The 23,124-nt window shown below is 30.0% G+C and overlaps 5 protein-coding genes across 13 annotated transcripts; 3 read left to right on the forward strand and 2 right to left on the reverse strand.

The window, feature by feature from the left end:
- Positions 1–3,527: 3,527 nt before the first annotated feature.
- On the forward strand, positions 3,528–4,987 carry LOC126869709 (NADH-quinone oxidoreductase subunit B 2-like). Its single transcript, XM_050626589.1, has 3 exons — positions 3,528–3,657; positions 4,092–4,643; positions 4,755–4,987. The coding sequence occupies exons 1-3, from the start codon at positions 3,633–3,635 to the stop codon at positions 4,850–4,852; spliced, it is 675 nt and encodes a 224-aa protein (XP_050482546.1). The 5' UTR covers positions 3,528–3,632; the 3' UTR covers positions 4,853–4,987.
- Positions 4,988–5,106: 119 nt separating this feature from the next.
- Positions 5,107–9,950, reverse strand: LOC126869309 (MAU2 chromatid cohesion factor homolog). 2 transcript variants are annotated; one of them, XR_007690891.1, is made up of 9 exons: positions 9,099–9,950; positions 8,611–8,790; positions 8,261–8,539; positions 7,939–8,185; positions 7,613–7,860; positions 7,332–7,537; positions 7,054–7,256; positions 6,715–6,984; positions 5,107–5,872 (listed from the first exon to the last, which is right to left on the reverse strand). XR_007690891.1 is itself a non-coding variant. In XM_050625691.1 (8 exons), the coding sequence occupies exons 1-8, from the start codon at positions 9,321–9,323 to the stop codon at positions 6,788–6,790; spliced, it is 1,785 nt and encodes a 594-aa protein (XP_050481648.1). In that variant the 5' UTR covers positions 9,324–9,950; the 3' UTR covers positions 5,107–6,787. The 2 variants fall into 2 exon arrangements, 1 of the variants encoding a protein (XP_050481648.1); XM_050625691.1 differs by having other exon boundaries at positions 5,107–6,984.
- Positions 9,951–9,966: 16 nt separating this feature from the next.
- Positions 9,967–15,362, forward strand: LOC126869287 (uncharacterized). 4 transcript variants are annotated; one of them, XR_007690886.1, is made up of 6 exons: positions 9,968–11,868; positions 11,951–13,741; positions 13,817–14,002; positions 14,341–14,528; positions 14,914–15,023; positions 15,194–15,218. XR_007690886.1 is itself a non-coding variant. In XM_050625632.1 (6 exons), exons 1-6 carry the CDS (start codon positions 11,806–11,808, stop codon positions 15,247–15,249), a joined length of 2,379 nt encoding a protein of 792 aa, XP_050481589.1. In that variant the 5' UTR covers positions 9,968–11,805; the 3' UTR covers positions 15,250–15,362. The 4 variants fall into 4 exon arrangements, 2 of the variants coding, with proteins under 2 accessions (XP_050481607.1, XP_050481589.1); XM_050625632.1 differs by having other exon boundaries at positions 14,341–14,513; positions 15,194–15,362; XR_007690887.1 differs by lacking the exon at positions 14,341–14,528 and having other exon boundaries at positions 9,967–11,868; positions 15,194–15,362.
- A 230-nt stretch (positions 15,363–15,592) lies between these two features.
- On the forward strand, positions 15,593–20,553 carry LOC126869142 (ubiquitin conjugation factor E4 A). Of its 3 annotated transcripts, none has more exons than XM_050625341.1 (15): positions 15,593–16,325; positions 16,428–16,820; positions 16,903–17,223; positions 17,306–17,499; positions 17,589–17,699; positions 17,808–18,005; positions 18,091–18,208; positions 18,284–18,460; positions 18,550–18,695; positions 18,819–18,968; positions 19,087–19,330; positions 19,406–19,568; positions 19,695–19,899; positions 19,988–20,158; positions 20,237–20,553. In XM_050625341.1, exons 1-14 carry the CDS (start codon positions 15,762–15,764, stop codon positions 20,127–20,129), a joined length of 3,126 nt encoding a protein of 1,041 aa, XP_050481298.1. In that variant the 5' UTR covers positions 15,593–15,761; the 3' UTR covers positions 20,130–20,158; positions 20,237–20,553. The 3 variants fall into 3 exon arrangements, with proteins under 3 accessions (XP_050481298.1, XP_050481290.1, XP_050481281.1); XM_050625333.1 differs by having other exon boundaries at positions 19,988–20,149; XM_050625324.1 differs by having other exon boundaries at positions 19,988–20,553.
- A 123-nt stretch (positions 20,554–20,676) lies between these two features.
- On the reverse strand, positions 20,677–22,784 carry LOC126869716 (phosphoserine phosphatase). 3 transcript variants are annotated; one of them, XM_050626619.1, is made up of 7 exons: positions 22,537–22,784; positions 21,952–22,124; positions 21,683–21,889; positions 21,381–21,515; positions 21,154–21,299; positions 20,918–21,079; positions 20,677–20,848 (listed from the first exon to the last, which is right to left on the reverse strand). In XM_050626619.1, the coding sequence occupies exons 3-7, from the start codon at positions 21,820–21,822 to the stop codon at positions 20,760–20,762; spliced, it is 672 nt and encodes a 223-aa protein (XP_050482576.1). In that variant the 5' UTR covers positions 21,823–21,889; positions 21,952–22,124; positions 22,537–22,784; the 3' UTR covers positions 20,677–20,759. The 3 variants fall into 3 exon arrangements, with proteins under 3 accessions (XP_050482576.1, XP_050482567.1, XP_050482556.1); XM_050626610.1 differs by having other exon boundaries at positions 22,275–22,784; XM_050626599.1 differs by having other exon boundaries at positions 22,246–22,784.
- Positions 22,785–23,124: the final 340 nt, after the last annotated feature.

The following is a 23,124-nucleotide window of genomic DNA, read 5'->3' on the forward strand; positions in this document are numbered from 1 at the left end:
TGCGCAAGTGAACCATGTGCACCGAAAAGCTCATGAGAATTTCTAAAAATGTTTAAGAAATCATTAAGGAGATATGACCGTTATGTATCATCTGGAGTCGTGATTCTAAGAGAATCATTAATGAAAATGAATAAAGAAACGGCGCACAAAGTAAATTGAAAATTTTAGACAAAGTTCTATAGAGATTCTAGATTATCATCCTTTTAAAATCACAATTTTTAGTAGATTAGTCGATACCTCGGCATTGTAGATCGTAAACTTCAGAACGATTTGTGCCATACTATATGGAAATTGTTTCTGACTTCCTTGAAATTTCATCATCTTAAAACGTATAAAAGGAATAATTACAAATATTCTGCCTATATTAGTTGTTTTGAATTGAAAATAAGATACAATCGGGGATAAAAATAAGTGAAAATGTAGCGGAAGTAGGTATCAATGAAGTTTAATCGAACTAGTACTAGTATTATATGTATATAAGTTTTATTTATTATATATGCTTAGACTATATAAATTACTTAGTAAATTAATTTACACTTTTCTGTAAACAAACCATATTTAACGAAACTTCATTGATATCTATCTCCACTATCTGTCCATCTATTTTTGTTGCCGGCTGTATGTGTAAACATATACATTTTCCCCTTTAATATGGTTTTATATTATGTTAAATTGTTCTTATAATTTGCAAATACTATTTTGTAAATCTTATATTAACTCTATGAAAAAGATAAAAAGGCAAAAGAAAGAAAAAATTAAAAACAATTTTGAAGGATGCGCGATAATGTTACAAGAAAGTCACCTGCGCACAAATGCGTGCAAATATGTTAACTCATAACATATGCGCGGGAAAAATATTAGAATTTAAAGTTTTTCTATATTTTTGGGATGTTTCAATAAAATTCTCGTGATAATTAGTTCGTTACTTGAAATTAAGTTTAGATACGTTTTAAACTGACCATTCTAAAATGGGTTACCTATCGATTTTAAAAAGGAACATTATATTATAAATACTGGCGTCGAATAATCGACTGGAAATGATCATAAGAGTTTAAGATGCATAGAAAGAAACACTGTTACGACATTTGTAAATTATTTAGGCAGCTGCTGTTGGTAGCGGGAGCCATTCATATATCCGACTCGAAACTTAAAGAAATGACAAATGATCCTATTGTTGTTGCTGAAATATAAGTTGTTAATTATATGTTGCCTAGATGTTTATGAGTTAATGAATTTTCGCTAAATAGTTCTCTACGAGGTCTCTATATGATACAACGTACAAATGCACACAGAGTTCATACACGCCTACGATTAACTCCTTGCCTTATGGCTTATTTTTTAACTAATCTCATTCAAATTTACTATGTTGTTTTAAATGAAACTGTTTTAAATGAAATGAAAATGTTGTTTCTACAAATGAAACTTTAACCGCACGTAATTTCTTTAAAACATTTCGGACTTAATCAGAGTAACGTCCACGTGATTCAATGTAGCTGAACTCAGGCTCAAACATATTTTTCTATTTATTACTAGACTGAGGATTTTTATGAAAATTCATATGTTCGTAGACCTAATTAAACAAATAGAATCTAAAAAGAAATTTATTTTTTCCACTCAGTATTATAATAAGTATTATCTTTTAAATATTTTGTATATTTTTTAATATCATGTGCATTTTTGGACTTTTTAATTTCCTATAAATGCATAAAAATTCGCGGTCTATTATAATTCGATAATCGGTAAGTTACAAAAATGATTTTGTATATGATATAAGGCAAGTGGTTAAACAAAAAATAATTAAATGCAGTTTTCGTTCAACGAAGCACGATACACTTGTAAAATGTAAAGAAATATTTTGTTTTACCGTTCGATCGAGACAAATCGGTGAGATAAAACAGGAGCCTTAAGTAAAAAAATTACTATGAATGAAATTAGCTCGGTTGGTAAGCGACAAATAGTAGGGATCGTTTTTGTATATAGGGAATTGTTTACGTTTACAAGGCAACGCGAGTAGTGAAAAAATTTGGTTCTATGGCCTAGTTAAAGTCCCCGTCCGTTTGCTGAAGTAGTGCAGTCGTTCACTTAAGAGGCACTTTTTAACAACCTTACGTTTCGACTTTTTAACGACCACCATTGAGTAAATAGGTAGTGGTGTGATTAGGTATATGCGTCGACATACAAGCACTGTTGCAGCAAACAAAAAAATCAGTATCGCATTATACTTTAGCGTGCCCTTTGAGAACTGCAAGACTAGAAAAACGTCGCGAAGTCGATAGATTAGCCGCTTTCGTAAGGCGAAGTTTAAGGAAAAAATATCAGCGGGAAGCATCTGTGTTTCTTAGATGTTTTGTATAAAACAGAAACTGAGCCAATAAAAACATTCTACGAAAAAATGATGTTTTGTTCATTTATACTTTTTCCTAACACAAATATATCACAACTATAATTATAATCTAGTATAAGTAAAACAGATAATAATTTTCCTTTTAAAAAATTTTAAAGTATCAAAGAATTAGTTCTCAAAAATCACGATTCAGTTAGCAAAGTAGATCTTACTGAATAGAAATATGAATGTTAAAAAGAAAGTGAAATGATTTAAAACATTGCAAATTTTGTTAAATATCTCTCTAATTGCTGTAGTTATTTATCTGTATAATAAAACGAAATTATATTGTATTCAACAATGAGATTCTATCGGGGAAGTTATTATTAGTGAAATTATAGCTCAGATTTCAGTCCTCTGGTGGTAAGATTGCAATCTGCTGAAAATAGATCCTTCGATCTCTTTGTTCATCTAATTAAATCAACTGATTTATTTACATTTCAAATATTCAGTAACTTCTAATAATTTTAAGATCTTTTTAATTGAAAAAATGTTGTTTTGAAGCTATTCTCTTCAATAATCTGTTCTCTTGTTAAGAGGTTGAACAGCTGCTGATGCATGTATTTACTTACTAACTGTATTAATTGAAGAACTTCGAAGGTTGACTGATGCGATCGCTATGTTTTAAATAACTTTTTTAAGATTGAATTAAACGACTTAAGTTTTTTTGAGAAATGAGACGAATTAGTTTACTACATGCACTCTCAAAAATTTTTTGAGAAAATTGCAACTTTTTTACCTGAGCTTGTAATGCAAATTTAAACAATACGTTTTATAGATTTATATCAGTTATATGTACATGCTGAAAATGTCATCGGTTAAAATTAAATAAAAGATCGATTAACATTGCTATGAACTACAAGCGGTTAAAAATATTAAAAATCGTAGTTCTTACAATATTCGACCTTTCTGTAATAAATCTACATCTTTCAATGCCTGATGCTTGTTTCCGCATGTCATAACTTTATTAAAAAATACATTGTTTTACGAACACAACCTATAAATTAGGAAAACTGAATATATCTTTTGAGATTAATTAGACAAATATATCTATTGCCACTTAATCAACTATATTAGGTTTAGCAGCTCAATTTATATTACCGTTATATATTTATACATTTCTTATTTCTATAGTAAATACATACCATGGTACCATACATATAACGCTTTGAGATGCATTTACAGCGCAGAATCGCAGTATAGCAGACAACTGTGTGACGGGTGGGTATTGTAGATTGTGGGGTGTAAAATGTTGCGCTGTATTATGTTATCGCGTAAGTTTACAACAATTCTAAATTTTCAAAATATCTTCGATTGTTTTCAGTAATTAAGTAAACTAACGATAAACGCATATTGTAACATTGTAACATTTCATCATTTGGAAGAAATTCTACTCTAAATATACTAATATGTTTCATATATATTTACGTTTAATTTTATGGCTCTTTCTCTCTAATAGTTTGTATTGCATAAGATGTAGCAATTTCAACTAAAATAGCTTTATTTTCTTACATTGAGGTATAGGTGGCATTTTCAAATTCTATTGTAACACATTTCATAACCTCACGCATCAACAAAAATTTCCAACAATAACAAAAAATTTATCTTTTACAAAAATTGTGACTTATGTAACAGATAAACATTCATAAATGTAAATATAGTATAAATTAAATCACATATTAAAGAAATTAATATAAATAATTTTCAGCCTCTTTTAATCAGGGCTTAGCATCCCTGATACGCAATAATATTGCTTTATCAGGATGTCCTGGAGCTTTAGTCAATCAAGCCAAACATATGGCCACAGATGCAGTCGTGCAAGAAAGTGGACCTTCCTTGCCACAAAAAGTAAAAAGGAAGCCCTATAGTCCTTTTCAAGATACCAACAATATCGCTGAATATGCAGTAGCACGATTAGATGATCTTCTAAATTGGGGTCGCAAAGGATCACTATGGCCTCTTACATTTGGTCTAGCCTGTTGCGCAGTCGAAATGATGCATATTGCAGCTCCAAGATACGATATGGACAGATATGGAGTTGTATTTAGAGCCTCTCCAAGACAAGCTGATGTTATTATTGTTGCTGGTACTCTCACAAATAAAATGGCACCTGCATTGAGAAGAGTGTATGATCAAATGCCCGAACCCCGATGGGTCATTTCAATGGGAAGCTGTGCCAATGGTGGTGGTTATTATCATTATAGTTATTCTGTTGTCAGAGGATGTGACAGGATTTTGCCTGTGGACATATACGTGCCAGGTAATATTTGATGTGACATTCATAAAAAGCTTAATGTTATATCTTAGGCTTAATCTTTTATCTTAGTAGAAAATTGTTATATATATATATATATATTTAAACACATTTCAGGATGTCCCCCAACAGCAGAAGCTTTAATGTATGGCGTCCTTCAATTGCAGAAGAAGGTGAAACGTATGAAAACTGTACAGATATGGTACAGAAAATAATGTAAATGTACATAATGATTGTAGTAGATTATATATACATGTTGGTATTATAATATAAAATATGATAAAAGTAAGAAATGAAACTATAAATTATTTTAAGTAGTAATTAAAAATTAACAACTCACTGTTTTAAAATGACTAATTTATTACACAACCATGTCTTTTTCTAAGATTTGTTTATTTTTATGGATTTTTTATCATCATGTACAGCCACCAAAAATACATATAAATACTATAAATAAAGAACTCAAAGATGACAGTATTAATTCAAATAATATAATTTCCATATTGATTACATAAATACACAAAAACGATAAAGTACTTTTTTTACAGGTATGTAGTCTTGTTATATTTTTTTCTCTGTTTTACTCTTTATTATCTTTGCTATTTAAAATATGTACAATATCTTAATTTAAAAACAATGCAAAGTTAGGCGGAACATCTTTGCCACTTAGCTTACCACATAGTAAGGCCCCTTTATTTTTTTTTCCTTTCTCATATATTGCTCTATCTAATACTACTTACGATTGTGTTTATTTTAATTATACATTATATACATACATTGTTGAATAAAAACACATCAACTGATACGCACCACGCATACGATAGGTACGATACTTCTTTTGTTTCTCAAAGAACATTTTGCAACCTATTGTACCTATCAACATATTTCCCCATATGTAAGGGTACACGTTTATGAACATACAATTATTTCTGTTGTGTCCACAGCCAGAATTTTAAAAACCTACTTTGGTCATTGAAGAGCATAGTACGTTGGAAATATTATCAATATTTTATTCTTATTTTCTTCATTTTTACCAATCCAATTCTTTATTTTCATGAAATGTTTCAATTTTATTTAAATTTATCTTCATAGATGTACAAATTCATAGTCTCTGAAATATGCACCCACGTATCGTATCTCTGATCCATATTTATCTAGTTCTTTTATTATAATAATTTTATCAGTCTCGATTTAAAATTTAATTCAAAATATACTTGCCAACGTGCTATGTAAACCTAAAAAGTTGTATGAATTATAAATTTAAAAAAATGTGTGAATAAAACCGATATAAATTACAAAATAATAACGTTAGGTTATTCTTAGGATGTCAAATTTAGATAAATTACTTACAGAGAGCAACTATCATATAAAGAAAAATTGATTTGGCCGGAAATATTGTTCTCCGTGTGGCAAATAAGATTTTCCAAGACTTAAATTATTAACGCATTTTAATGTGCCCTTTGATTTAGCACCAACAACAAATATTTCTTAACATTCGTATCAAAATCTATCACTTTTATAGCATAAATTAAACTTTTTGTTAATTTTAAAATAGTATTTGTGCAATGGTATAATAATTACATTGAAAAATGCATTTAATTATTTTGATACTTGGAGCGATAGTACTGCCACTTTTCTCTCTTCTTCTTTGCAGATTTACACTTATGAGGAAAAAAGTCGCGAGATAATTTACAATTTACAAAATAATAAAATATATCAATATTTTCTACATATTTTCACTTTTTTTGTGTATCTCTGTGACATAGAAAACGACTACAATAAATTGTTTGTACAAACTTATAGTATATATATAATTTTTATGAAACTCTGCAAATGAAATTCTGTGTGATTTTTAGTTACCCGAAAATATTTAGATAATAAACAATGAGTTTTTGTGGATATTATTTAATACCCACATTGAACAATTGAATTTTTGCTCTCTTCGATTTAATCGCAATTAATTAGTCTGTTTGTGATTCAACCTACTTCATTCTCTCGTTTAAGAGAGCCTCATGCTTTTATCATTACCTCTGATTCTATTGTTCACTATATAATTCGATAACCAAATTGTACAAACCTAACACCTTTCTGTGCTCCATCAAATAGTTTACACATTTCGAACATACAAACTATAGAGTTTTTGGATATTATTAAAGAATTGCTTGTGACGTTGAAGGTGGTGGATTACTCGGCAAAGCAGGCACAGGCCCATCAGTCCACTGTATAAGATTATGTTCACCCATTTGCGTACTTTGAAAGTGATCTTTCAAGAGTGTTTGCGAAAACGTGCAATGCATTTGATATGCTTCGCTTTCGCGATTCGGATCTCCACAAATTCTATACAAATCTATCGACAAAGATGAGTCATTTAGAGATGAACCTTCTGTTGTTTAAATACATCCAAATTTCTATATACCTTTAAGTATGGCGGTAGCCCATAATTGTACATGAACATCAGGTATTTTAGAAGCTAACTGCATCGCAGGAGTAACCATGTTCATGGACTCTCTACTATTTCCTAAAGAAAGAAATATGTGTCCAAGAAGTACAAGACTACACGACGTGAGTCTGTTTAAATCTTCAGAATTAGCCATTTTTAGAGTTTCCCGGAGGTATCTCCTATAAATATATTTATATGTTTAGGTACATTTGATGGCTTTTTGAAAGATATTAAGTATAATAATCGATTCGTACTTTGCTTCGTTGTATCTCGCTCCAAAAAACGCTTGGAGACCTTGAACATAATATGCTGCTGCCCTTAAAGAGTGTGAATGAGATGGTAAAGACTCGGGATTTATTCGTTCTAATAAAGCACCTAAATCAGCATCCCTCTTTGTCCTAAGATATACTATTGCCAAGTTCAAATTCGCGAAAGTCCACAATTCCCTTTCTTGTGATGTCTGTAAAAGAGATTATTTTTCACAATACTACTAAAAAGTCACATTTAATAATATTTAATTTTTTTATTATCCTACTCTTAAAGCAGCAGTAAATTGTGCTTCTGCAGCTTCCATACAATTCATAGACATTGCATATAGTCCCAATAAAGCATGCAATTGTGGCTTATGACCTTGAAGTAACCTTGGCTGCCTTCTACAAAGCTGACAAGCTTGAGAAATTTCTGCAAGAGCTACACTTTTATTTCCCATTACTAGTCTGCACATTACTATATGCTCCAACAACATTAATTGAAAAACAGAAAGTATAGGTTTGTTGTCAACAACTGCAAAATACAATATGAATGTTAATTTAACTAGGAAGTCATAATAACATTATTAAAATGATAAGTCGTTGCATTTACTTTTGAGCTTTTCAATTTGAGTCAATGCTTTATCTGTGTATTTCTGAGCTTTATCCATGTAACCAGCTTGCATTGAATGCATAACTGTTACTAAATACACCAAAACATATAAATGGTCCTTTGGCATCCATATAAACATATCTCCGATATTAGAACCCGTAACTATTTCATCCGGTGGCCAGCTAGGAGACATTATAGTTTGTATACTTTGTTGCAATTGCTTTAAACAAGGTTTCACACTTTTAACCTGTCGAGAAAAGTTTAAATATAAATAAATAGTTACCATACATTTATTAAATACCAAATATTATTCATTGCTTACTTGTCCTGCCATTAAATAATGACAAACTTGAAGTACTAAAAAATATACTTTTAAATACTCTTTTTGATGTGGACTACCCTGCCAATTTTCAACATGGTGTCCAGCTGAATTTAAAAGCGGATGAACCTCAGTAAACTTTTTGTCTATTAATAAAAGCATACATCGGCTCAATAAGAATAGAACTCTCGTATAACTTGCATTGCTGATATGAGAATAATCAACACCCACTGCAAGTAGACTACTAGCTGCGACAAAATCTTTTTCTGATGCATGTATTTGCTAAATTACACAAAAATATCATTAAACAACTGCTTCATTATTGACATTAATTAAAACAGTCTCTAACTTACTGCAAGTTGGAAAATAAGTCTGCAGTGCCAATACACATTGTGTTGAGAAAGTTCTATAGCCTTCCGTAATATAGGTTTACTTAGATTTGATTGGTGCTGTTGCTCATACAGTTCTGCAACCACACTTGCTGCTTCAAACTTAACGTCATCAAAAGTGTTTATATTCTGGCTCAATCGCCACTAAAACATAATGTCAATATTACACATCAATTAACAAATATCAATTATCCAAATATTAAATTATCAATTATCCAAAAATTAAACCATCGCTTAAGTACACACAGATACAGATTAACACATCAATTGATTTTTAATCACTCATAATCTTATACATGTATTACCGACTGTACCAAAATAAAAAGAAAGGTTAGAATCAGGATAAACAGATGTATCGAAATTTCCACGTAGTGCACGATAAAAATAAAATACAATATTAGAAGAAAAAGTTGTACGTAATTAATTAAAGTACAAATAATAGTTCAACTTACCGCTTGTTCTAAATGAGACCGCGCCAAATCGATGTTTTTGGTATGCGTAAGAAGGATGTTACCAAGTTGAAGATGTGTGCGTGCTTCGACTCTTGGAGGTGGTTTAAAATTGAAGACCGCTTGTAAACACTGTATGCATGACTTGATATTCGGTGGACTCGAGGTTCGAAAGTTTTCTGCTAGTCCTAACAACGACAGATACCAAGCGTCCTGTGAAGACGCCATTTTGACATTTCACGGGTAAAATCTCCAGCCGTGATAAGACACGGTCACTGGGTTCGCACACGGGACTCAATTACACTTGGAACAAAACTGGAATCACCGTTCTGAGAAGAGAAGTTACGATCACGATTCGATTTACAATTTTCGCGGTGTCCCGTCAGATTCGTTTCCCCTGGAAACCGCTTATTGCGTAATGTTTACATACATATGTAACAAGACATTTTCTATTATTATTGCTTCACATTTTTTATACACGTACTAAGAATCATCGTTTCCAGGCACAGATAATTGATATTTCGATAACAAGACGAGTCTAGATAGACATCGACATTATTCATTTTAATAATTTCTATGTACAACGGTAGTGAACTATATATCATTACTTCGTTAGCTTTGGATACTTTGGAATATAACTAAATAGGGTTTTATTTTATTTAGTAGGGAATATTGGTTTTCTAACCTCTGGGTGGTGGCTTTTAAATGACAACTAGATCGTGATTACTTGAACACGGTTGTATCCACGATCATATAAACAGGTCTTGACCTTCTAGGGAAAACCGAAAATTGAGTCGTGAAAAATCAACATGGAAGACAACAAAATTTTCGCTTTTGTAAAATAGACAAAGATGGGTAAATTGTCTTAGTCTCTGTCTGAGACATTCATAGCATGTCGCACATGTGCAAAATAAGACTCTTCTTACTTTTTATATTGATTTTTAACGATTCAATTTTAGAATGTTTTCTTCCATGTGGCATGTATGAATGTCGAAACCTGTTTACATGATCGTGGACTCGATATTCATATACCGAAAATCGCATAGAAGAAATTATGCTAAAATTGAGTCGTGAAATTTCAAAATACTTAAACACGTCCACTTGAGAAAAATGTTTTCTATTACGTAATAGTCCTCTCATAACCAAACAACTTTTGTTTCAAATGTTTCTTTGTATCTCAAAAATTGAAAGTTATTTAGATGATTCGTTTTTGGTGATTCACCTTGTATAATATAAACAAAAGATGAGTTAGGTTTGGGTTAGGTTAGGTTTGGATTAGGTTAGGTCATTTTATCCTGGCGGCAACCAATACTAACAAATACGCTGCCACGAACGTACATTTATAGACAGAATTCACTGTAGTGGTATCAACAATTTTTTGTAAATATCTCGGAAACTAAGGCCGAGCGCTGGTTACATGTATAATAGAAAAAAATTGTTCAAAATCATGCCTCCGATAATACGTTCAAAAACCATCGAAATCGATAGTGAGAATAAACTTCTAAATAATTACCATTTAACCTAGTACGTGATTAATTTTTTATGCGTAACATGTTAAAAAATCATTTGCTGTTTATTATTCGAGAAGTCTTCACTCTAGGTGTTACAGGGAACAAGAGGTAACTCGCCTGCTTCCACTTTTACCACTCTCAGTGTTGACATAGTAATAGAATTTAAATATCAGCAGGAGATAATATGTGTAGATTTATTAAGATAACGCATATTTGAAGCTCTGTATCTGTTACTATGACAATATTTTACAGTTCATTGCTCGCTATGTTTCGATGTATCTCACTCAGTTTTGATGCATTCCGTTCGCTTCCTTCGTTGCACGTTACCTATGCAATTTAAGTAAATGAATGTGCCCGTTGCACAATAAGGGAAAGAGTTGGGTTAGGTTTAAGTAACCCCAAAACGTGGGTACGAAAAAGCATTGGATCATTGCATGTCGATGTCACATTTATTCTTTTTCTCGTCTGTGATCAGAGCTTGATGTTTTCATAATGAAAAAATGCATAAATAATTAATGAAATATTAGCTTTTGGAAGTTTGTCCCGATATAGTATCATCGATACATCGATACATATGAATATGTAAATGAATAAACTGAAAATGCATATCCGTTTTTTATTCATTTAAATAAAATTAAATGTACTCAATAGTTTTCTTCTAACGTTAGTGTTAGTATTGGATAAAATGTTTATCAAAAAATACAAAGTAACAGTAAGTATAATATGAGATGTGATGAGTTCTGACAAACAAATTTGCTAAATAAATTAATCTTTAAAGAGATTGAGACACATTTCGAAAGGAAATTGTTGGATGATATTGTGTTTGCTTCATTAACTTCATTTCAATTATATATGCATGTAATAAAATTATTATATGTAAATAAACAAATAATCAAATTAATATACATGCGTGCACATATTTGAGCATGCAATCCCAAACTCTGATTTATCTTTAATGCTTTACTCTATTTTTATTCTGATTATTATATAACTATCACTTAATTATCTTGTTTACATCTTTATGTAACAAACAGAATGTTTACTAACAATATTGCCTTTATTAATATGAAAATTTATTTTACTTATTATTATTATTATTATCCTACTCTTTCTTCAATAAGTTTTTTTAAACAATAGTTGTTTTCTTTATGTATAAGTTTCCTATCACTTTTAGCAGATCTATTTAAAAAGTTAAAACTATGGAAGGTCATTCATATGTTTCATGTATCAAGATTAATGGAATTCCTATTTTACCACCAATGGTATGCGCTATATTATATAGGCATTATATTATATATAATTACCATTTAAGATTAATTTTGTGATAAAATATATCTTTTTTAGATAACTGAAGATATTAAACAGGAAATGTCCAATTATAAGAAAAGTGCAATAAATATAGAAAAAAAGTTGAACGTTTCACACATTGCTAAAGAATGTAATAATAGTGATATTTATATAGGAAAAGTTACAAAAGAATCAAGGGGTATAAAATGTAAAAAAAGAGTTCATGGTTCAAGAGAGAATTTAATTTCTTTTGAATGCAAAAATAGTAATTATAATGAAACTAATACTGTGGATATAAACAATGTTCCAATAGAAATTTGTGAAAGCTCTAATGACAATTTAGAAAAAACATTACAATCTAGTAAAAATTTAAACAGGGAATGTAGGTGTGAAAATCAGGTAAATTTGGGACCTGGTACTGTTTCAAAATCAAAATCAATAACTGCTAGCGTTGATAGAGATCACTGCTTAAATGAAACAGCTTCAATAGAATCTACTAGTACAGAAACAATATCAGATATTTGGAAACCACAAGTGCCTAAAACATTAAATATTACTCCATTAACACTGAATAAAGCTACATGTAATGGAGATAGAGATTGTCAAGAAAGTAATTTTGATAATTTAGGAGATACTCCTAAATTAGTACGTCAAGGTTCCTATGTGTTAGATACTCCAAGTCCAATATTATTGGCACACATGCAAATGGAACTTGCTACTTCAACTTGTGCTCCATGTTCAGAATATGTTCCAACATCTTACGAGAATACGAACCAACAAAAAGAATGGAATGTTACACAAGCTAAAATTGAGTGGGAGTATGAACCTGAAAATAAAGAATCTGTTCCTATAAGAAACTCTAATCATAAAACTAATCGTAAAATGTGTAAGTCCATTTCTTTACAAACGAAACCGGAATCTTCTTTTGTAATATGTCCATCGACAAAGTCTGCGGATTGCATTCAAACGATGTTAGCTAAAGAGTGTATTAATAGAAGCGATATACAAATTAATCACAATGAAAAGTATATTGTAGATAATAACAATGAAAACATAGATACATTACAAACATGGAACAAGCATAATAGCTCTTGCACTTTTAATCCAGTCTGTAAACTTGGTGGTTCCTTGGAAGATCTAAATGAGCACAATAGCATTTATGCAACTAATAATTTGATGGAAAAATTTTCGAAAGATACAGATATAGATAACCCAATCCCTAAATTGAAATCTACTATTGCATCTGATAAACTTCTAACAGTTTACAAAAAGGTACAAGAGATGCATAAGAATCAGATGGCTGAATTAATGTTTCGTCAACACAGGGAACAAACATTACTACAAAAGGAATTTGAAAAACAACAGTTACTTTTATTGACTGAGATTAAAAAATCCTTTCCAAAAATTTCAGTTTCTTTGCTCTCTGAAAATATCTTGTCTCCTGCTTTTAATGATGAAAACAATATGCAAAATGTTAGAACATTAAAAAATAATCTAGAACAAAAGAATGAAGTAGAACATTCACAAGATAATAGGACGAACATAATTTCCTGTCCATTGAATTATATTTATTCTGAAATGAATTATGATAATGCTCCTTGTTCTACTAGATATTCATATACAGCTCAATCTTCAGAAACAGAACCCTCAGTCAACATTAATAATTCTCTGACAAAAACAAATGGAAGAAATACAGAGATGCAATCAAATGATGTAAATTACAAAGAAAGATTATTAGAGGAGGGTGAAACAAGTAAACGTTCAAACGTTAGTCGAGAATTATTTCCTTTAGATAGCAAAACTACTCATGTACCAGTCCTTGAGAGGACAATATATGAAACTAAACATGTAAGTATTTATATTCTGTATTTAGATTTCCATTTAAATAGTATTTCAAATTACACAATTATTTTTGTGCTACAGATTAAAGCAGTAAATGTAATAAACGCATATGCAAGAGGGTATTTAGTACGTAGAATGATGCGAACCGAACGTGTGATTGCTTTAAAAAACACATACAAAGAAGCTTTACATTGCATGCTTAAACTTCATGTTGATGCACCTCTTAATCGTTCAGAATTTAATTTTTTACATCGGCTTCAATTACAGGTAATATTGTTAAATATTGTAATAAAAAAATGTCACTCAACGCACTTCGTTTTTCATAATATTAAGAAATTTATTAAAGTCTTGTTTCCTTTTTATCATATCGTCTATAAATTTAAGAAGAAAAATTTCCTTCTCACTTGTATCAATTTGATAGTAATTAGCTGACAGTAAGATAAAATAAAACAAATAATTTCTACTTATATTATTTTAATAATAATCTACTTAAAGTGTTTTAAAATCCATTATTTTATTACTGTTGATAAGTAAAACAATTGTTATTTAAAATATGAAAATTCTTAAGGGAAGGATATTCATCAGAATTTTATGATTTCTAAAAGTGTGACGCAGCTTCTATGAATATAGTGGAGTTATTTGCCCAAAATCCCCAGAAAAGAACGCAAGTAATAGCGCAAGATCGTGAAATTAAAAAATCCCGTATAGAACGTCCATCATCTGCAAGATCATACTCGTTTGCAACTCAACGGACTTTAGCCAGGAAAAAACTGAAGGAGTATGACTCTGCATAGTAAAATTTACTTTGTTTTCTTACAGAAATTTTTATGAATTCTTCAAATGTAGAATGTTATGTTATTGAAGCAAAATAAATTATGTCATTATTTGCTATTAGATGCTTGTATTAAATGAATTTAGTACCATAAATTTATCAATGAACATAATTAGTACGTAATATAAAATGTATATTTAGTATTGCAGAAGTATGCTTTTTATTCTCACTATTTAGATTCTCAATATTTAATTTTTTCTATAGCAAATAGAATTTCTAAAATAATCATGTATCCAGTACACTGTTTTCATTTTTATATTAGCATAACATACTGCTGTTTAAACCAACAGCTATAATTATATATATATAAATTCCCATTTATTTGTTGTTTATTTTTTCCTGGTAGGATGGAAGAATATCAACCAACTTCGTTTGTTCGTTCATGTTTGTCTAGATCTAGATGTCAAACTTGGACTTCAGATATTAAGGAAAGACTTATCTCTTCAAACATTTTATGTAAGTTATTTTCTTTTATTATAATGTCAGGTCATAATATTTGTTACTGCAATTAATTTACAAATTGTATTAATACATATACATATGTATATATTATTATTTAACTCATTTACTACATGATACATAAGTCATCAATATCAGTGTATTATCAATAATTATATAACTTGCAGATGAGAGTATTAAAAGAAGTACCAGCGCTGGGACTGTACGAAAACCTTGGCGATAAATTGATATAATGGTGCCTTTTATTATTTAATTTAATATGTGTACATTGTGTTAAAATATGTAAACAAACCCACTTTGTGCCTGAATTTTTTAATAAATTCGTTTCATACAAAATTTATTTTCATGTTTGCAGGAATCATTTATACAATAAATAAATTTGGTCACGTACACAATTTGTTTTTGGTTTTCAACATAAAATTGAACTTTATATCAATAAACGAAGAAAATTTTTGTGGCAAATGAATAATAAAAGCATATACATATATGTAACAATATTTTATAGTAAATTCGATTTATCCAACCATTGGTGCGCGCGCATACGTATACGCACACCAGGCGCGTGCGCACACGTATATGCTCTACGACGGAACGAATACAGAGTAGTGTGCAGTATTCAGGAGAATATTTTGGCTTATTTTGTAATACATTTTAGGTTGAAAATTAAATCATAGCAATTTATTTTCAGAATAATTATGCTTGCAATAATTGTGATTGAGTTTTAACGAGAGAATCATGTGCGACAATGTGAATAACAATCCATTTGCTGGGTTGTTTTCAACTATCAACGATGCCGTGTCATTCTCCTCTCAAAGTCAGGCAATTATCAACGAAAGTAATAGAGTTAGTTATGTTGCGCAACTTGAAGATAAAAATGTTGACAATATTACGGAAATAAAAAATTTGCAAGGTTCCAAAGATTCTAGAATCGATAATCAGGTTAACCGCCTTCTTGGCGATGTATTTGGAATAACATTACACGAAATAGGAGCAAATGAACACCAAAAACGAAGATTAGTTCTCGTTAATGTTGATTCGATCGAACAAGCAGTTTTTGAACGATTAATGTTATCTGATCTTGAATCTAAATTAGTACCTATAGACAATTCTCAAAAAATTCTTAGCGATCCTCATATAACAGAAACAGAAGTAATACCTTATTTGTTTGAGAGTTATTGTCGATTACAACTGTATCAAAACAAACCAGAATTATCTGATGTCCTTTGTAAAATAAATCGGATTATATTACAAAATGCAAGTTTGGTGCTACAAGAGCCAGAATTGTTTGAAGAACAAGAGGTATATCAATGTACATTTACATAATTAATGAGATTTGTATTTTGCAAAGTTAAATATAATAAATTTAAAGGACTTTAATTTATTTTTCTTGTTTTTTTACAGATTTATAACCAGTTTGTTGCATTATGTATGGATGAAACTGGGCTCAAATCAGAATTTATATTATTTGTCAATGGTATTGTGTCCGAGATGCAAGATGAAAATGGAGAAAATACTATGATTGCAATATCTGTGTCTTTTAATCCTATTCTTGATATAATTTACAAAGAAGCAGCACAAAGTAATCTTCTCCTTTTTCGTCAATATTGGTTTACTATATTAAATCTTTTTTCTTCGATAGAACCCTTAGCTAAATTAGTAATTGATCATAGTACTCCTAAAAGCAATCAAGGCCGAGCATATGCAGATACATTATTAGGTGCACTTTTTAGCTTGAACTGTTTACCAAAAACGATAGAAGAGCCATTTTATTTTTTTGAGAAGCCATTGCATCAGGCAAGTAAACTGTAAAAAAAGAAGAACAAAAGGAATTAAATTATGCATGGAATAATATTTATATATATTTTCTATCATGTAGACTTCAATTGAAGGAAATATTTGGACAGCTTTAGATGCATTAAATGAATCATTGCACAAGGTTTTTCATTTACTGTTAAAATGTTCAACAGAAGTTCGTCATTTAACTTTACAATGGATAGGCAATTGTCTTCATTCAAATGCAAATAGGGGAAAAATTTGGAATACCCAGAATGATGTGACCTTCAACTCAATGTTATGCGTTTCTGATGGTTTTATGTTAAATTTAGGAAATGTGCTATTGCGTCTTTGTCAACCATTTTGCATTAAACAAAATGATTCTAAAGTGCCTAAAATTGATCCAACATATTGTGCTGCAGATGTAAGTCAATTTACAAAAAATGATAGAACTAAGATTAATTGTCAAATTTTTAACAATGTACTATTCTATAACAACTATCTAGATTAATGATCAGGATGAATGTATAAATTCAAATATACATTTAAAAGGAATGTCTTCAGAAACTTGTTTGATACCAATGTCAGAAGATGGTGCCAGACCAGTTGCAAAAACATTTGGTTTTACTACTGAATGCTTTTTCTTAACTCATAGAGCATTAGATCTTGGATACAGAGTAGTGTTAGACAAACTTTTAAGGTTCAACTTTTAAATTTTTCTTCCCAGTTTAATCAAGATTTATGATAAAAGAATATTGGTAATTAAGAGAATTATATGTTGAATTTTAGAGCAAACCAGGATTTGGTAAGAATACAGAGAATATATCAGGATGCACAGAATGGTGGTAGATCGGATATATTTGATATAATAACTCAACGCATGGAAGGAGAAATGACCAAGTATATATTTGTGATCCTTAAGAATAAAAACAAGATTTTTCTCTCTTTTTTATCATAAAAGTTTATATTGCATAATTTATTATATACAATTTATATCTCAAATTGTAGGTATTTATCTTTAAGAGCAAGCCTTTTAGTACCAGAGATGCTAAAACTCCTAGCAAAATTTCATGCAACAACAGCATTTTGGTTAGTACAAGTATATTTAAATGATACAAAGATTGGAGAAAATGAAGAAAATTACATTCCAAAGGAATGTAAAGAGGTGAAGTTCCCTTTATCAGGAACTGTTCCAGATACTTTGAGGTATCTTCTAAATATTGTGCTTTGTTTCAATTATATATATTAATAATTACAACTAATATTTAACAACACCATTATTTTTACATAGATGCATTCCGGAATTTGTGGTAGAAAATACTATTAGATTTTTGTATTTATTACGACGCATAAATCCTAATATTTTTGAAGAAGAAGGGCCATCCTTTCTAACGCCTGTATTAACAGAGGTGAGCTAGCAGCAATATGTTAAAAACAGCAAAAATACATACGATTTAATAAAATAATCGAGTATGTGATATCAGATCATAGTATTAATGGAGTCTCAACAACGTTTATATAATCCTCATCTACGTGCACGTCTAGCAGAAGGCTTAGAGGCACTTTTACCTACAAGTGATGAAACTATGAGCCCTGTAACACCAAGCTTAGGGACATTCCATAGAGAACAATTATTTATCACACATCCATATAGACAATATGTATGTAACCTGCTTGAAATTCATAAAATGGAATATTTTTTTCTCTCATAAAACTTTATTTTATTATGTATTATTTATTATATATTTAGATTGTTCTGAATTTACTTAAAGTATTTGTGAGTATTGAAATGACTGGACAAAGTGTACAATTTGAACAAAAGTTTAATTATCGGCGACCAATGTATGTTGTTATGGAGTACTTGTGGAAATTACCAGAACATCGTAATAATTTCATGTAAGCAAAAAACAAAGATAATATATTTTCATAGTCGTTTATTAAATTTATTATTATTTATATTTTATAGTAACCCTATAATTCATATTGTATGGTGTTGTATGATAATGATTTTATGTACAGTGCTTTAGCAGAAGAAGCAGAAGCCAATATGGAAGCAGCTCAGCCTCCATTATTTTTGCGTTTTATAAATCTTTTAATGAATGATGCAGTTTTCTTATTAGATGAAGCACTTTCAAGTATGGCTCAATTGAAACAATTGATTCAAGCAAGGTATTCAATTTGGTTATTACTCATTAATTTAATCAGCAATATGTAATTTTACTTTGCTAACTTGTATAAATTTTATATTTACTAAATAAGATTAATGAAAAATAATTTCAATCAAAAGGGAAAGTGGAGAATGGAACAAACTACCACAACATGAACGTGAGCAACAAGCTCATTATCTCATACATCTTGGAATGATTGCACGATTTGACAATATATTAGGTAGAAAAACTATATACACATTAAAAATGTTAACTACAGAAATAAAATCCATCTTTTGTCATCCAACAATGGTGGATCGTATTGCCTCGATGCTTAATTATTTGTTGCTTCAGCTGGTTGGGCCGAATAAAAAGAATTTAAAGGTAACAAATATAATTGAATTATTAGATGTTCCTATTTAAACTGTAGAATGCTGGAATTAACCATTTTAATTTTAGGTTAATGGACAAAAAGAGTATGCATTCCATCCAGCAAATTTAGTATTAAATATATGCGAAATTTATATAAATCTTAGTCAGAGTGAATCTTTTACGCTTGCTGTTTCACAAGATGGTCGTTCATACAGTCCGGAGCTGTTCAAACTGGCTGATAATGTTCTTGGTACTTATATCTGTGCAAAATTTAATTACTATCAGACGCATAAAATATACCATGATTCGTATATTCTATATTGTTCTAATTTTTATAAATGATTGAAAATGCCAATTAAAGACAATAAAATTTCAGTTCGTATCGGTGGTGTGGGTATATTAGGCGATTTAGATCAATTTGCAAAAAATGTCGAGACAGCCGCAAGTCATAAGAAGGAGGAAGACGAAATTTTAATCGATGCTCCTGATGAGTTTCTAGATCCAATTATGTCTACTTTAATGACAGATCCCGTTGTTCTTCCATCATCAAGGATAACTATAGATCGGCAAACCATTGCAAGGTTAGTATTTCTTTGTCATTGCTATTATTCAGGCCGTTTGTTATAACAAAATATTTATTTGATTATTTTTATTGTTAATGCTGTTTAGGCACTTATTAAGCGATCAGACCGACCCGTTCAATAGATCTCCTCTTACTATGGATATGGTAAAATCAAATGTTGAACTTCAACGTAGAGTACAAGAATGGATACAACAAAAGAAGCAAGAAAAGACGAGAAATTACCATTGATTACCAAAGAATGAAACATAGTCAGTAAAGTTAAGCAAATCAATATCAAAGTATAATTTTCACGTTTAATACTTTCTGACTTTTTTAAAAAAGAATTTAATTTTCAGATTTATTAAATATAATCAATGGCAAGTCCGATGTTTTGCGATATTTGATTTAAATTTTGTTGTTTCATAACTTACAGAGAGGTGTATATTTTTCTATATAAATCCTCATAAATATGTACAGATACTAAGTGTGTACTGTAATTATTGTCATCCTATAAAATTTTTAACACTGTACTTTGTGCAAAGAATTGTCTTGTAATGGTATATATAACAATGTAAGCATAGAGCTGAACATTGTTGTTATTGTATAATACATGTAAAAACTACTCGTTATAAAGTTTTCTTTTCGACTCGAAGAAAATAAATGTTATTGATGAGTTTGGAATAAATTTAATTTCTACCATCTGAGTAAACTTATATATATAATAGTCTCAAATTTTGTAGATAAACATGGTGAAAGTTAACTTCTGAATAAGGGAAATATTAGTAAAAAACTGATAAAACTTTGATCCTTTACTTATTGATTATTGTTAAAATTATTCAAATATCGCAATATTTATAAGAAATATCGTATTGTTTACGTTTACAAAATATTCACAAGTTCATTAAAATCAGTAATATACCATAATGATTGTTGTTTTACGCTCTCTCTGATCACATTTCCTCCATATCCTGTATAATAAAAGTGATATTAAATATTAAGTAGAGTAAATTAAGAATTAAAGTAATGAAAAAGTATACCTATAAATAGGTCTACTACTGAAATAGTTTCTAAATCTGTTGCTCCGTCACCAATATGAACAACAGTTGTAAATCCTTTTTCATTTTTGAGTTGCTCTATTATTTTTGCTTTCCCACCATTTGTTGCAGTAGGTTGATCTTCATCAAATCCTGCATATTCTCCTACAAGTGATTTCATAAAATATTTGTATATATTATATTAAATTAATGTTATATCAATATGAACAAATAATAACCCGTATAATAGAACTTAAGTCTGTTTGCAAAAACATTTTCTAATGGAATATTAAGACATGTGGCAATTGGTGCAATTAAAGAACGAAATCCACCGGATATCAAAAATACTTGCTTTTCACGAATTTGTAGAGCTGTTATCAGTGTTCTGAAATTTTTATAAGCAACTGTAAAATCATCTACGTATCTAGTTTCATTGTTTCTCGTTGACTTAAAAATTATTTCTTACTTAATTCCAGGTGAAAGTTTTAATGGACGTGAGGTCAGAAATTGCTTTATTTGCATAAAGCTTGGTTTTATAATATTCAACCTCTCAACCAAAGACTGTCGATATGTCAGATCTCCTTGCATAGCCCGATTTGTTCTAAAATCATTTTAGGATATTATACATATACATATAAGTAATTAAATACATATATAGATCATCTTTCCGTTAAAGCGGTCAACCGCAAGTTGTGTGAATAATAATGATAATAATAAAAAATGTGTTATATTTCTAAACAAAAGAAATTAAAGGAAAAGAAAACTTACAACGCAATAACATCGTTTTCTTTTTCACAAAACTTTGCAAGTTCATCAATTCCTTCCTCTTGTATCACAGTCGAATCGACATCGAAGGTAATGGCATCGGCGTTCCTCCATATCGATCTTAATTCATTTGGATTACCCATTTATCTCGTTCAATTCAACAAATAGTATTCCAAACTGACGAATCTTTTATCGGTACCACGTACAAAACTGGGGTAATAATCTTACTTTACTTTAAAAAATCATAACATTACAAAGAAGAATTTACGTACCTATATTAGCTATAGGTCGAGCTGATTTGATCACTGATAAAAAGTGTCTTTTACGAAATTCGTTACAATATTCCCCAATTACATAAAAACAGTATATGAATTAGGAATGTTCGGCTATGTTTCCTGCGGGGCCCAAATCCGACCGTGGCCGCTATTTCACTTCGAGCCCAAACCTTAATATTTTAAATTAATAAAATTAATATTAATTAATTATTAATTTTAAATTAATAATTTATTAATAAATTAATAAAAAGTATGATACAATGTGTTTTTTATATTTTTATGTTGTATAACTTATATATAATATTGTATATTTAATTAACTCGAACAAGAGGAGCGTCACCATACGTTGGTGACGGGGCCCCCACAGAAGTATACCCGTTGCACGAATATGTGCGACGTGGCGACGAACGTGTTAAAATTATGAGTATTTTTTAAGGTTAAAACATTATTGATACGTTATGCAATTAGAAAATATACTCAAGAGTATTGATAATGAGAGAAGTAAACGTTATATTTTTTGTTTCATTGCATCATTGTATCGCTACATTACGAAAGAAATTATAACTGAAACATAATGTTTACTTAAGAACTGTATAATTTGATAAACGGAGATAATAAGAAGAAAGAGGAACGTTACAGATGAGGAGGTGAATTTTAAAGGAACTATTGTATTGTTGTGTATAGATATAACCCATTTGAAGTTGAAGAAAAATTAATCAAATATACGAAATAAAACGCTTAGAATCGATAAATTGAAATATTTAATAGAAAGAAATTAATTCCCAATGTGTACGCCTGCACAGGCCACAGGCCACGGATCAAGTATAGAATAGATCTGCTATCTTATGTTTCTTACTGTCATATGTACTGAAATACCGATTGTTGAAAATGAGGAACTTTGTTTTATTAAGTATTTAATATTTAGAGCGGCGCGGTCGTACACGACCGTACAGAGTGTAGGATATTGTAAAGCGATTGAAACGTAGAAATTACCACAAACGAGCTAGGGAAGTTTTAAAAGAAACCAGCGAAAGTTGATAAAGTTGGAAGCAGCGTTCATATATCGTTTGCTTCTGAAGTTGTAAAGTATAAACACCGATTTTTGGGTAAAACGCCATGTTTAAAGATTTGAAAAAATATAAGCATATTCTTTAATGTTTAATTTGCACT

This window comes from Bombus huntii, chromosome 1, assembly GCF_024542735.1.
Source record: "Bombus huntii isolate Logan2020A chromosome 1, iyBomHunt1.1, whole genome shotgun sequence".
NCBI lineage: Eukaryota > Metazoa > Arthropoda > Insecta > Hymenoptera > Apidae > Bombus > Bombus huntii.